The sequence below is a fragment of the Chaetura pelagica genome, unplaced genomic scaffold (genome assembly GCF_000747805.2).
Source record: "Chaetura pelagica isolate M959 unplaced genomic scaffold, ChaPel_1.0 scaffold106, whole genome shotgun sequence".
In the NCBI taxonomy this organism is placed as follows: Eukaryota; Metazoa; Chordata; class Aves; order Apodiformes; family Apodidae; genus Chaetura; species Chaetura pelagica.
In genome coordinates this window covers 6,530,655-6,542,517 of record NW_009954222.1, presented here as the reverse complement: position 1 = coordinate 6,542,517, position 11,863 = coordinate 6,530,655, and the positions used below count along the sequence as shown (strand labels likewise).

At 37.8% G+C, this 11,863-nt stretch overlaps 1 protein-coding gene across 1 annotated transcript in view; it reads left to right on the top strand.

Moving 5' to 3' along the window:
* SPRY2 (sprouty homolog 2 (Drosophila)) overlaps positions 1–3,711 on the top strand; it is a 20,185-nt gene extending 16,474 nt beyond the window's left edge. The window contains exon 2 of the mRNA XM_010003505.1: positions 1,918–3,711. Coding sequence (XP_010001807.1) covers positions 1,969–2,910 — 942 coding nt within the window. The 5' untranslated portion in view covers positions 1,918–1,968 and the 3' untranslated portion in view covers positions 2,911–3,711. The remainder of the gene's footprint in view (positions 1–1,917) is intronic.
* Positions 3,712–11,863: the final 8,152 nt, after the last annotated feature.

Here is an 11,863-nt window from a genome sequence, read left to right as displayed (position 1 = left end):
GGGATGGAGCCTGGAGAGAGGAAGGGGGCAAAGCGTGGAGGCTCCTCCGCCAGCTCCCACCTTGGCGTCTGAGGGGTTGCTCCGCCGCCGAGACCGGTGTCGTCGGTAGCGCCAGCAGGTCAGGGTCAGCTTTGCGTTGGGTTGTCATTTCTGGAGAGGCAGGGTTTGGTTCGGCGCATCTTCTTGGCTGGCTGAGTCTGGCTAAAACCTGGACGTGGAGGGCAGACAGGGCTGCTAGTTCCTCTCAGCGATGGGGAAAGTATTTTATTTTCAGTTCTTTCTATATCCGGATAGTTACAGATGAGGAAAAAATCTACTTTGGCTTTTGGTTGAAACTTTTTAGATGGCAAAGGTTTTAATTTGAAGAAAACATGAGCAATGCTTCCAAATAAATTTGCAAGATTATTTGGGGATTTTTGGGGGGGACGAGGACACCATGGCATACACTCTGTGTCCAAACCAATATTTATGACTTGCAATATTTAAAACAGGTATTCACTCTTAAAAGTTAGATTATCTTTTTTAATTTTTTTTAAAAAAGAAAAAGCACTTGAGGGGAGCCAGGAGTTAAAAGGTTAAACGTTTTCCACTGCTGTTAGAATAAAGAGAGACTCTCGAGATACTCATTGTTAAACTGTTTGGCTATATTTTATTATACTGCAGTATAGTATTATTGTTGGTAACTGATGTGTACAGAGTAACGCTGTGGTGCTCTTTCTAGGTATAATTGAAGACATTGTGTGGTCCTTGTAAGAAGCTTGGTTCCTGCTTGGGTTTTAATTGTAAAATATTGTTCTGGATTTTTGTGTAGGTAATTGGATTTTGGAACCACTTTAAGATATGATAAAGGCAAAACAAATATTAACTACTTTAGAGGGCAGTACTTGAAACTTTTGCATTACTGAGTGTTGAAGTTAGTTATTTACAAGTTCTCATCTTCTGGGCCTTTTACTGGGTTGCCTTTTAAATTCTTAAGTCTTTGCTTCTACTTTGTAGTTAATGATCCTTAAAAGTAATATTAGCAATCAAGTAGACTTGTTGGATGCTGGCATTGTTTGATTATATTATGCATGCCTCTGTCCCACAAGTCACTCCTGGTGATATTTACAATTTGAAACTTAGCCTATGGAATTTTTTAAACATTAAAAAAAAAATAAAATAAAACTGCGGCAGCATTGCTTTTGTAGTATTTAGCCTTAAAATAACAATTGCAGTGGTATACACAAGTATGTCACACTAAAATACTGGAGAGAGATATTTTTACTTGTGCTGTTGAAGTTTTTGGTAGCACTAAGTAATTTAATGTCTAACCTCAAACATTTTATTGCTATTTAGTGTTTTTCTTGGGACCATTGGTATTAAACTAAAATTTCCTATTTACATCATGTAAAGTTTAATGTGTAAAGAGACTAGCCTACCAAAATACTATCCAGTTTTAAACAAAATTGGAGAATTATATGTCTGTCATCAGCAGGTCACATTACACTTGCTAAATACTTGCAGGCTTGCTTGTTCTTTCTGTTGTTGTTGTTGTTTTTTTAAATATAAGTTTTTCAGTAGGTTGATGTGAAAAGTCACTTCAAGTGGCTGAAATGTAACTACTGTTAAGGCTATGGTGTAACCAGAAGATGGCCTGGGAAGCCGTAGTTATAGTGTGTGTAATACTTAGACTTTCTAGAGTCACGAGATGCGTGGACCTAGAACAGAATCCCTTTGAGCTCTCCATAGGAATAGGTAGAAGAGGCCAAGGGAAGTGCATGCAGAGGACCAGAGCCTGTGCTCCGCCCCAGATGTGACTCCTTTTTTTTTAATGGCTGATGCATTAATTGATTGTGTGTGGGATCCTGCAGGCCTGAAAGGCTGCTGGAGAGAGCATGAGATGTGTTGCAATAGTGAATCCTCTTTTTGTTGCTCCAGGATTTCAGATGTGTTCTAAGCCTGCTGGGGTGAGCACGCTTCCGGGCACTGATGGAGACAAGAGCTCAGCACGGCAGTGGGTCGCAGGCCTTGCTACAGGCTCGGCGTGACACTGGGAGACCGCACGGGGAGCCCGACCTGCGGGATGTCCTGATGCAGCAGGTTCACGTCTTGTCATTGGACCAGATCAGAGCCATCCGGAACACAAATGAGTACACGGAAGGACCTACAGTGGCTCCACGGCCAGGGGTCAAGTCTGCTCCTCGGCTAGCAAACCAACCCAAAAATGAAAGGCCCCATGGCTTGCCCGAGCATCGTCATTTTAGCCGGGTTCAGCACACGCAAACGCACGCGTCTCCTCGGGCACCTCTGTCCCGATCCATCAGCACAGTCAGCACAGGTTCACGGAGCAGTACAAGGACAAGTACGAGCAGTAATTCATCTGAACAAAGACTTCTAGGATCATCTTCAGGGCCAGCTGCCGACGGGATAGTCCGAATGCAGCCCAAGTCTGAGCTCAAGTCAAGTGACCTGAAGCCACTGAGCAAAGAAGACTTGGGAGCGCACAGCTACAGGTGTGAGGACTGTGGGAAGTGTAAGTGTAAGGAGTGCACTTATCCAAGGACCCTCCCATCATGTTGGATCTGTGACAAGCAGTGTCTTTGCTCAGCCCAGAATGTGGTCGATTATGGGACTTGCGTTTGCTGCGTGAAGGGCCTGTTCTATCACTGCTCTAACGATGACGAGGACAACTGTGCTGACAACCCCTGCTCCTGCAGTCAGTCGCATTGCTGCACTAGATGGTCGGCCATGGGTGTGGTGTCCCTCTTTCTGCCTTGCTTGTGGTGTTACCTACCAGCCAAGGGGTGCCTTAAGTTGTGCCAGGGCTGTTATGACCGGGTAAATCGGCCTGGGTGCCGCTGTAAACACTCCAACACTGTTTGCTGCAAAGTTCCCAGTGTACCCCCCAGAAACTTTGAAAAGCCAACATAGCATCAGTAGTAAGAAATGCAAAAGTAACGAGGATTATTTTAACGTTCATATGCAACCAACTAAGCTGCTATGGTCTTGGCACTGTAGTAGAAGGGTTGGGGATATACTTTGCTGTTTGCAGTGAAATGCTTTTCTCTGTGTGTTCCATCTTAACTGATACGCTTGTTAGAATCCAGCTAGTGGGATAAAGGAAAAAAAAAAAAAAAAAAAAGAAAAAGGGATGCAGTACATTGTGACCCACATATTGCATAAGCTAAAGCAACACAGACACTCCTCGGCAACTCTATTGTTTGTGAATAGTACTTGCAAAATTTGTAAATTAGCAAATGACTCCTTTTTTTTCATTGTTTTCTGCCAGAGATAATGTGCTATATTTTTGTATATACAATAATATTTTCAACTGTGAAAAATAAGTGGTGTCATAAGACATGGCACAGTCACAAAATATTATACTAATATGTTGTACATTCGGAAGAATGTGAATCAATCAGTATGTTTTTAGATTGTATTTTGTCTTATGGAAACCTTCTATTACAAGACTCTGATTTCCCTTTGGACTTCATGTATATTGTACAGTTACAGTAAAATTCAGCCTTTATTTTCTAATTTTTTCAACATATTGTTTAGTGTAAAGAATATTTATTTGAAGTTTTATTATTTTATAAAAAGAAATATTTATTTTAAGAGGCATCTTACAAATGTCACCCCTTTTTATGAGGACGTCATAGTTGCTGCAAATAAGGGGTGAACGATGCGTATGTTCACTATAAAATAGAAAATATATTAACGTTTGAAATTAAACTGGGCTGCTTGTCATTTTTTCCCCTCCATTTATTGTTCTGAATTGGGAAAACTGGTACTTCTGATTGCAAACTTCACAGTGATACAGTCACAGTGAGTCTAATACAAAAAGAAAAATATAATTTTTAAGTGTATTTTTTGATTGTTAGTTACTGCTTTACCTGAAAATGATGCAGGATTTTGCTTCCTTCCTTTGCACAAATGTCCCAAATACTGTTCCTACAACAGAAAAGGAAAATGAACATAGGAAAATGTATTAATTCATTCCAGACTAGGACTAATAGGCACTGAAAGCTTGACCTATCCTATAAATGATGAGCTTTTGTGCTTCAAATAGGAAATAAGTAATCATTCACAAAAAATGTTAGGCTTGTGCAGCTTTACTCAGAGAGAGAGAGAGAGAGGGAAAAAAAAAAAAGAGAAAATTAATATGGTCAGTGCAAAAAGCTTGCAGGATTATTTGTTAAAAGTAAAAGAATATGCCACAGGGAATGATAGATCTGAATGCAGTCCAGCCTTATGCCAAACATTTGCCTCACTTGTAAGAAGAAAGGTGCTCGATTTGTCATTTGTGGCCGTTACCTTCCACTGAGGTCAAAATCGTTTCACTGCCAAGTTTCCCACCGGAAACTTAGAGAATGATTTACCTTTCTTTATTAACAAACTATCATTTCCTGTTCTGAGCATGTCTGTCCAAGTTTAGAGGTCTTAATATTGAATTTTATTTATACATTTCTTAAGCTGGCATTTAAGAAATAGTTGTAAGTATTTTTAAGCTGTTGCTTAGAAAAATCTCACAGCCTTTTCTGAACCCTCTCCAACAAAAACAAGTTACAACTAATAAATTAAGAACTCACTAAAAGTTGAAAACCATAGCACTGAGTAACTGTTACATCTTTTTGCCCCTTAATTTGTGATCTAGTGTTTGGACTGTTTTAAATAGTTCTGTACTATTCAAAAATCTTACACTGTGGGTTGGTGTGTATTGGCTATCAATCATCAAATGAAATTAAAAAGTGCAAGTCCTGACTAGCTTGCAAAACAAAAATAGCTGATACATAGGCTTTGTTCACTTTATTTATTTATTTTTCCTTACCTCACTGGTGAAAAATATATGCTGGTTTTCTTTCCTCTCTGCCAACTGACAGGCAGTATATACCATTCTGAGTGGAATTTGCCAGGAAGAAGGTGGCTTATGTCCATATTTAAAGTGCATCAGTATATTGTGAATGTTGGGGCATATCTGTGAGATTGTATGTGGCTGCTGGTAAACTGAATTTTATTTATTTTTTTATTTACTTTAGAAATTGTATTCCTGAAAGAGTTCATAACCATCATATGTTTGCATTCACTGAGCGTAATTCTTGAATTAGATTAGGTGTTCATACCTATACTGTCTTGGGTTAGTTTTGCTGATTGAGAACAAACATGGAAATAATCAAATAGTCCATTTATGGAGGGAATCTTTGACTTCTAGGCTGTATTTTGTAAACTCAAAACCACTGGTTTCAGTAGACAGTAAATCCGGTCTTTTCACTGGATTGATGAACTTGACAATACTGATGGTGAGCCCTGACTTTTCAGTCATTTATGTTTCAGTTGAGATATCTCTAAGGAAAGCTGGAGGTGAAACTGGAAAACTGCATTATGGTTGAGCAGTGTAGCAGTCAATGAGGGTTCAACTCTTTTTAAGTTCTCCTAGATAACATCTAATACTAAAATTGTAGATTTGGTTTGTTGTGCACTATGGCAAATTATTTTACTACCAAGATATGTTCTATGGGAAAAGGAAAACCATCTTCTTGGTGACAGTGACATTTGAACCTTAAACACTGTTTGGCACCTTCTGCTTGGTCCTTAATAAATAGTGACTCCCCTGCCCATGTAAGGCCACTACCAGTGAACTGGGTTGATGTGCAGTGGACTCTGAGAAGTTGGCTTGTGTATGTTACTTAACATCCTAATATTACACTTAATCAGATAAGGGTTACTATTCTTAATAAAAGCAAAATATCGCCTCAAACAGATTAGATTGTTTTAGTAAGAATTAAGAGGGCTTTTCAAGTGGATTGAGATGTTATTAAAGCATGCCCACTTTGTCCTTTGGGATAGGAAAGTGGAGGTCCAAGAAAGGAAAATTTTCCATACACAGGTTTTGAGGATAACCATGAAAGTCATGCCAGATACACATCATATAGGATGTTGCTTTTAGACTGTTATTAAGCCATGAGAGAGGTGAAAACACTTATTATTGTTCCATTTGTTGTGCTGTTGCTTTAGTGTTCTGATCTGTTACCCTTGTATAAATTTTGATGTCACTGGAAGGCTTGCTTACAGTTAGAGACCTGCAGTACTGGACTGACAGATGACTATAGTAACAATGGAAACAAATAGCTATTTTCAAAATATTTTTTCTTATGTTGAGAGCTACAAATAAATACCTCAGATTTTCTTGTACAGTAACTTAGGAAAGTCTCTATTAATATCCTCAAGCAAATTTTTATTTTGCTCTTTAATGGTTTGAGGCTTGATTATAATTGCTTTTTTTGAGATAGTGATCATAGCAGTAAAAAAAAAACTTGGATTCAAGTGGAGAATAAAAAGGTATGGTACTTTAGATGAAAAAAAAAAAAAAGTGTTCTTAGAGGGTTTGAGATCATATTCAGGTGAGTATTTACATATTCAAGTGAATTACCAAATCAGTCTTCAAAAGCCAAATTTCTCCAAATGAGGAACTGCAGCAGTTAAGTGGTCTTGATCATTAGCACAATAGCTTTTTTGCACTTTGTTACAAAACTATCAGCATGTGTGAGATAGAAGTGACTTGATAGTTGCAAAGCACTGTTCACTTATGCACCATGCATGACTTTCTTTTTTTAAAAAATATTTTTTCATGTATAGTATTACCTGTATTACCTTTTTCAGTTTTTGGAAAAATATAAAAGAATTCATTTTTGTGATGAATGAAATCTTAAGGCTTATTCTTAAAGGGCAGGGAGAACAGAATGCATTTCTGTACTGCAGCAGAATGTTCAATTATTTTTAGGAATCAGCTGTTGGGGAAGACAGATTTGAACAGTCTGTCTCGTTTCAGATGTTCTTAGATGGGTGCAGGTACAACAAGTAATAATGCTCTTATTGGCTGAGACTAATTTCTCAGTCACTGGAGCAGAGCAGAAAGAAATTGGCTGAATATGAGAGCATGCTTGATGGAGTAATGTATGAATAGTATTGGACAGATTTGTTAGTGAAAATTTCAGCAGTGAATTGGCTCATCTTAAATCAGTTGCAGGTTGGCGTTGCAGGTGAACTACATTGTGACAAAGCACACCAAATCACTACCAGTGAAAAGACTCAGTTTTGTTCCTGTTTACACAATCTGATTTTAAACTAGAAATTCAGAAATAAAAAAAGTCTCATTAAAATCAGGACACTTTGACACAAACTGTGCATGTATATAGTATATATATACATTTTCTTTCAAAAAGGCTGTCATTTTCAATCTGGCAAGACCCCCTGTGTGGTAATCTTACTAATTTCACTTCATATTTCTTCTTTCTGATCCTTGCCTCTCCTTTTGACCTTTTCTAGGCTTAATACATAAAGGTTTACTGCCACTTACTAGGACAGAAGATGAAAGAGAAGGATGAAACATGCTTTCCTAATTAGTATTCTCTGTCTCTGAAAGTTTAAGACAAGGTGGAAAAAAAAAAAAAAATTACCTTGCTATGCATTTTGGAGAGTTACAAAGTTTTTTTCCATCATGTGACATGGAAGTTCACAGTTACAAAAAACATCTTATTTTCACTTATCTAGTGTGATTTTTATTTCCTTGAGGAGGGTTTATGAGTCTTTAAAGAGGTCTCCTTTGTTTTTACGTAGTTGCACTGTGCTTCAGATGACAGAGACTGAGGTCATACTACTCTAAAAGCATAACCTGCTATTCCTCTGTCGCATGGATTGTTAAGAAGAGAGCTGATGCAGTTACTTTTGGGAATGAGTAGCAATGATTGCACTTGAAATAGGGTGGGAGGTTCAGCGTTTTCAGTCCTGGGAGAAGGCAACAGGTTGTAATATATATCTGAAGTTTCTTTTTGGTCTGTTGTAGGAAGCTTGTTTTTTACTCTGACTCAAATCCTACATGCTGATTAGAGAAGCTTATGTCTAAAATTTTCAAACTTTTAGACTAAATTGAATCAGTTCCCATTTCAGTAGAAGTTACCAGTAGTCAGAACCTTTTACAATGTAGCCTACTATTATATAGGATTATCTATGGATATTTAAATACTTAAGAGTTTAAGTTACATTTTAAAACAACCTTGCCAAAGAAGATACTCTTTTAAAAAAAAAAAAATGTAAGAAACTGTAATCAGAGTAGCTCTGCTTTCCTGAAAGACTGCTGTATAATTATAAAACTGCTTGCTTCACCTGAGATAAGTTGAAAGAGAAGGCACTTGATGGAAATCAGATGTTGCACACTCAAGTTTGTGTTGAAGAGTCTGAGCCAGTACATAAGTATGTATCAGGATGAATTGCCATCTTATGGACACAGAGAGCACATTGAACAAAGCGGAATCTTAATATTTTATTTTTTTTCCGCTCTAATTTTATTTTGATCAAGAAGCAGTATATCTGAACCAATCATTAATCATATGGTTGTCAATATGATCACTGATAAAATGTTCTTTAATGTTCTTTCAGTGTGTTTCAAAACCAAACCAAAATGGAAAATTTCTAAATCACCATTCAAACTTAACAGAGTCATCTTCAGAAATTGAGTCAAACATCAGATCTATAGCAATCTGTTTCAAAATTAGTTGCACTGTAAGTAAAATGCACTAAGTGGCTATACTTAAAACTGTTATTTCAATTAGAGACAGACAGTTCCACTTCAGGTCTAAAAATCAATTCAGACCTGGTGTCAGTTTCCACTGTAGTGCAGTTCCTTATCAGTTACTGATTTTATTAAATAATGAATGTTATTTCTTGTTGCCATATAAGACACATAAAAAGCCTGGCCTTGAACACTTCCAGGGATGGGGCATCTACAACTTCCCAGGGCAACATGTTCCAGGTTCTCACTACCCTCACAGTAAAGAATTTCTTACTAATATCTAACCTAAATCTCCTCTCTTCCAGTTTTAGTCCATTACCCCTTGTCCATTATCCCTATCACTTAATTCACTTATAAAAAGTTGCTCCCCAGCTTTCTCTTAGTTACTGGAAGGCTGCTGTAAGATCTCCCCAGAGCCTCTTCTTCTCCAGGCTGAACAACCTCAGCTTTCTCAGCCTGAGAAAGCTTTCTCAGCCTGAGAAATTTAATTTAAATGTCTAAGTATTAAAATATCCATAAGTAATCCTATATAATAGTAGACTACATTGTAAAATGCAGCTACATATGGAAGCTATCTATCTGCACGCTGTTTACCACTCTCAGTACTGTTCTTTGGGAGCAAGGCATTCTCCTTTCTCTCAAATGGAAGAAAAAGACTCCATAATTTGGTCTGAAATATGGGGGGGGGGAGGGGAAGGGGGGCAGCTATTGGCATAAAAAGTACATCATAACGGTGCTGGAACTGTTCTCTCCTGCACATTCACTATTACAGTACAAAGTCTGAAAGTGCATGACAGTGTCCCTGGCCACCTCTGTACTAGTTACTCAGACAGTAGGTGGAAATGTTCCTGGACAATGGTTTGCAATTGCCCACGCTAGTGAAGCATTAAGACTTTCCCTGGTGTGAATTAAGCATGTGCCAAAAAGTACTTTCCCAAGCTACTCTCCAGCACATTTCAGGAGCTAAAATGTTCCAGGGCTATTCCCAAAAGTCAGCTCGCCAGTAGCTCCCCTCTTTTAGAGGGCCAGCTGGATGTGGTGCCCAGGAACGTTCTTGGGTACGTTTATTTGAAGTCCAGGAGGAAGGAGATCCCTCCCACAAATCCCATGTCAAGGGCAATTCACTCACAAAGATAGACAGGCTCATGAGTTAGGATGACGCAAACTGATCACCCAGAAGGAACTTAATTGCAAAGAGACAACATATTTCAGGGTTGTTGGTTTTTGTTTTATCGAAGCAGTAAGGCAGTTGGCAATGTAACTTGTTAGCCTTTTGCAAAGCTGAAGTGATAGGAGCTCTTGTTCCAAAATAGGGTATCTAACTAAAATTTTATATCAATACTTTGTATCAAACATGAGTCTGTAATTTTTTTGTTTGATTTGAGGAATGGAATTTTTTTCTTTTCTACAAAGTTATTCCTTAAGTATCTACTAACAAGTCTTAAAAGCAGACTTTTACCTGGATTTAACTTTTGTGTGTCACAGCACTTAATTTTGAAGAAAGAACTAAGATGGTATATCTTAATTTTGGATGCTACCTACATCTCGAAGAAAACCATCACAAAACATAATTTCCTTCCATGATAATCACTGTAACCTCATCTTTCCACAAGATATGGAAAGCATTCTTTCTTTTTTCCTTTCAGCTCTGTGCTTCCTTAGCCCCCAGGTTATAGAGCGGGTGGTTTCTGCAACCTTGAAATTACTGAGTGATTTTGTAGGCTTTTATAGAGAAAAATCAGTGTATTGTGCTTGAGCTTGGCATCTGATAGGACAGCTTTCACTATAATATTTTAAATGAATGCAAAATATATTTCTATATGCACACAGTCTGAGGGATGTGGCTGGAGAAAAAAGGACTGTCACAATTCACCCCTTAAAATATCTGCTTTGGAAAAATGAAACATGTCAACTAGTTTTTTTCTTTTTTTGTTAAAGTTGATAAATTAAGCTAAGCAAAATATTAGATGGAGAGGTGGCCTGTTCATTTTTTAAAATGTGGCCAGGATTTGTGCTGTTTACATTTCACATAGTTTTTATCCAAAAGGCCTCACTTCAGCTGCAAGATTGGTGGGTGAAATGCCTGGCCTCACTGGAGGCAATGACAAAATTCTCCTTGACCTCCTTGAAACTTTGTATAGACAAGAGGTGAATTCCTGAATATGTACTGATTGAACATACACTTGAATGGGTATCCTGGGAAAATACCAGCTGCCTAGGGGAATAAAAAAAGTTTATAATTGCATGAGACACACTTTTGAATCAAGGAATAGCTACCTTACTTCAGGATTTTTAACCTTCTTTCTGATCCTACTTAACTTACTCTATGCCAAAGTTAATGTATTCCTACTACTGCTTTAGTATATATGCAGTTGCTTCCTTTAGTCACCAGTCCTTAAGATTTTGTGGATAGATTCTATTTTGGGGGTTAATTCTATTAATGATGCTGCAGATTCCCATTAGGCTTTTTAGTGAGAGACTTGTGGTGATACAGCTTGTGTGTGTGTGTAGACTCTTCTCCCTTTGGCTCAGCTTGCCCTTATCATACTGTTTTTGCATGCTGAAGCTGCAAGTTTGGAATCAGTTTAGGTCAGCTATTGCTAGAAAATGTAGGGAGAGTTTGTTTTAGCTGACAGTTTGGTTAATTGGCATAGTCATTCATACTAAGAGTACTTTCACAGTGTTTTGTGACAATATCACTACATTTACTGTAAATTTGTGTAATATTGAACAGCTATACTCATTATCTGAAGTTAAATGAGTGAAGGAGCGCTCAAAGTAAACTACATTGAACTACTCCTAGACAGAAGTGTCTATGCACACTAGCATTGCTCTGCCCATTAAGATGGGAAAAATATTTTTGCAGTTACATTTCTGTATGGCACATTATATCTTGCATAAATATATGCCCATCACAATTACATCTTCTTTAGGGGCAATGAAGAACGAAAGAAACTACTTCCTGTTACCAGGTTTCAGTGTTACTAGTATTCTTTCAGATTATCAGCTTTTGCTGTTAGATTCTTTCCTAGTTTCCAAATTAAACCATGAAAGGCACTTCTTTGCCCCACCCCTGAGAGAATACATCTGCAGAGTGGAGTGTGCATCTACTCTGTACTTTCTGCTTTGTATACTGAAGTCTCCCAGGCATGGTGTGTTGGTCCAGTAAACAGAATAGTTTTTTTTTCCACTCTGTACTTTCAGTGAGAAATGAGTGATAAAGATGCTAGTTTTTCTTATTGCTAACCATACATATTGTGGCAGCTTTCAAAGGCTTTGTCAGTCCCCAAATAGCAGTGATGTAAGCTCTCACACAAA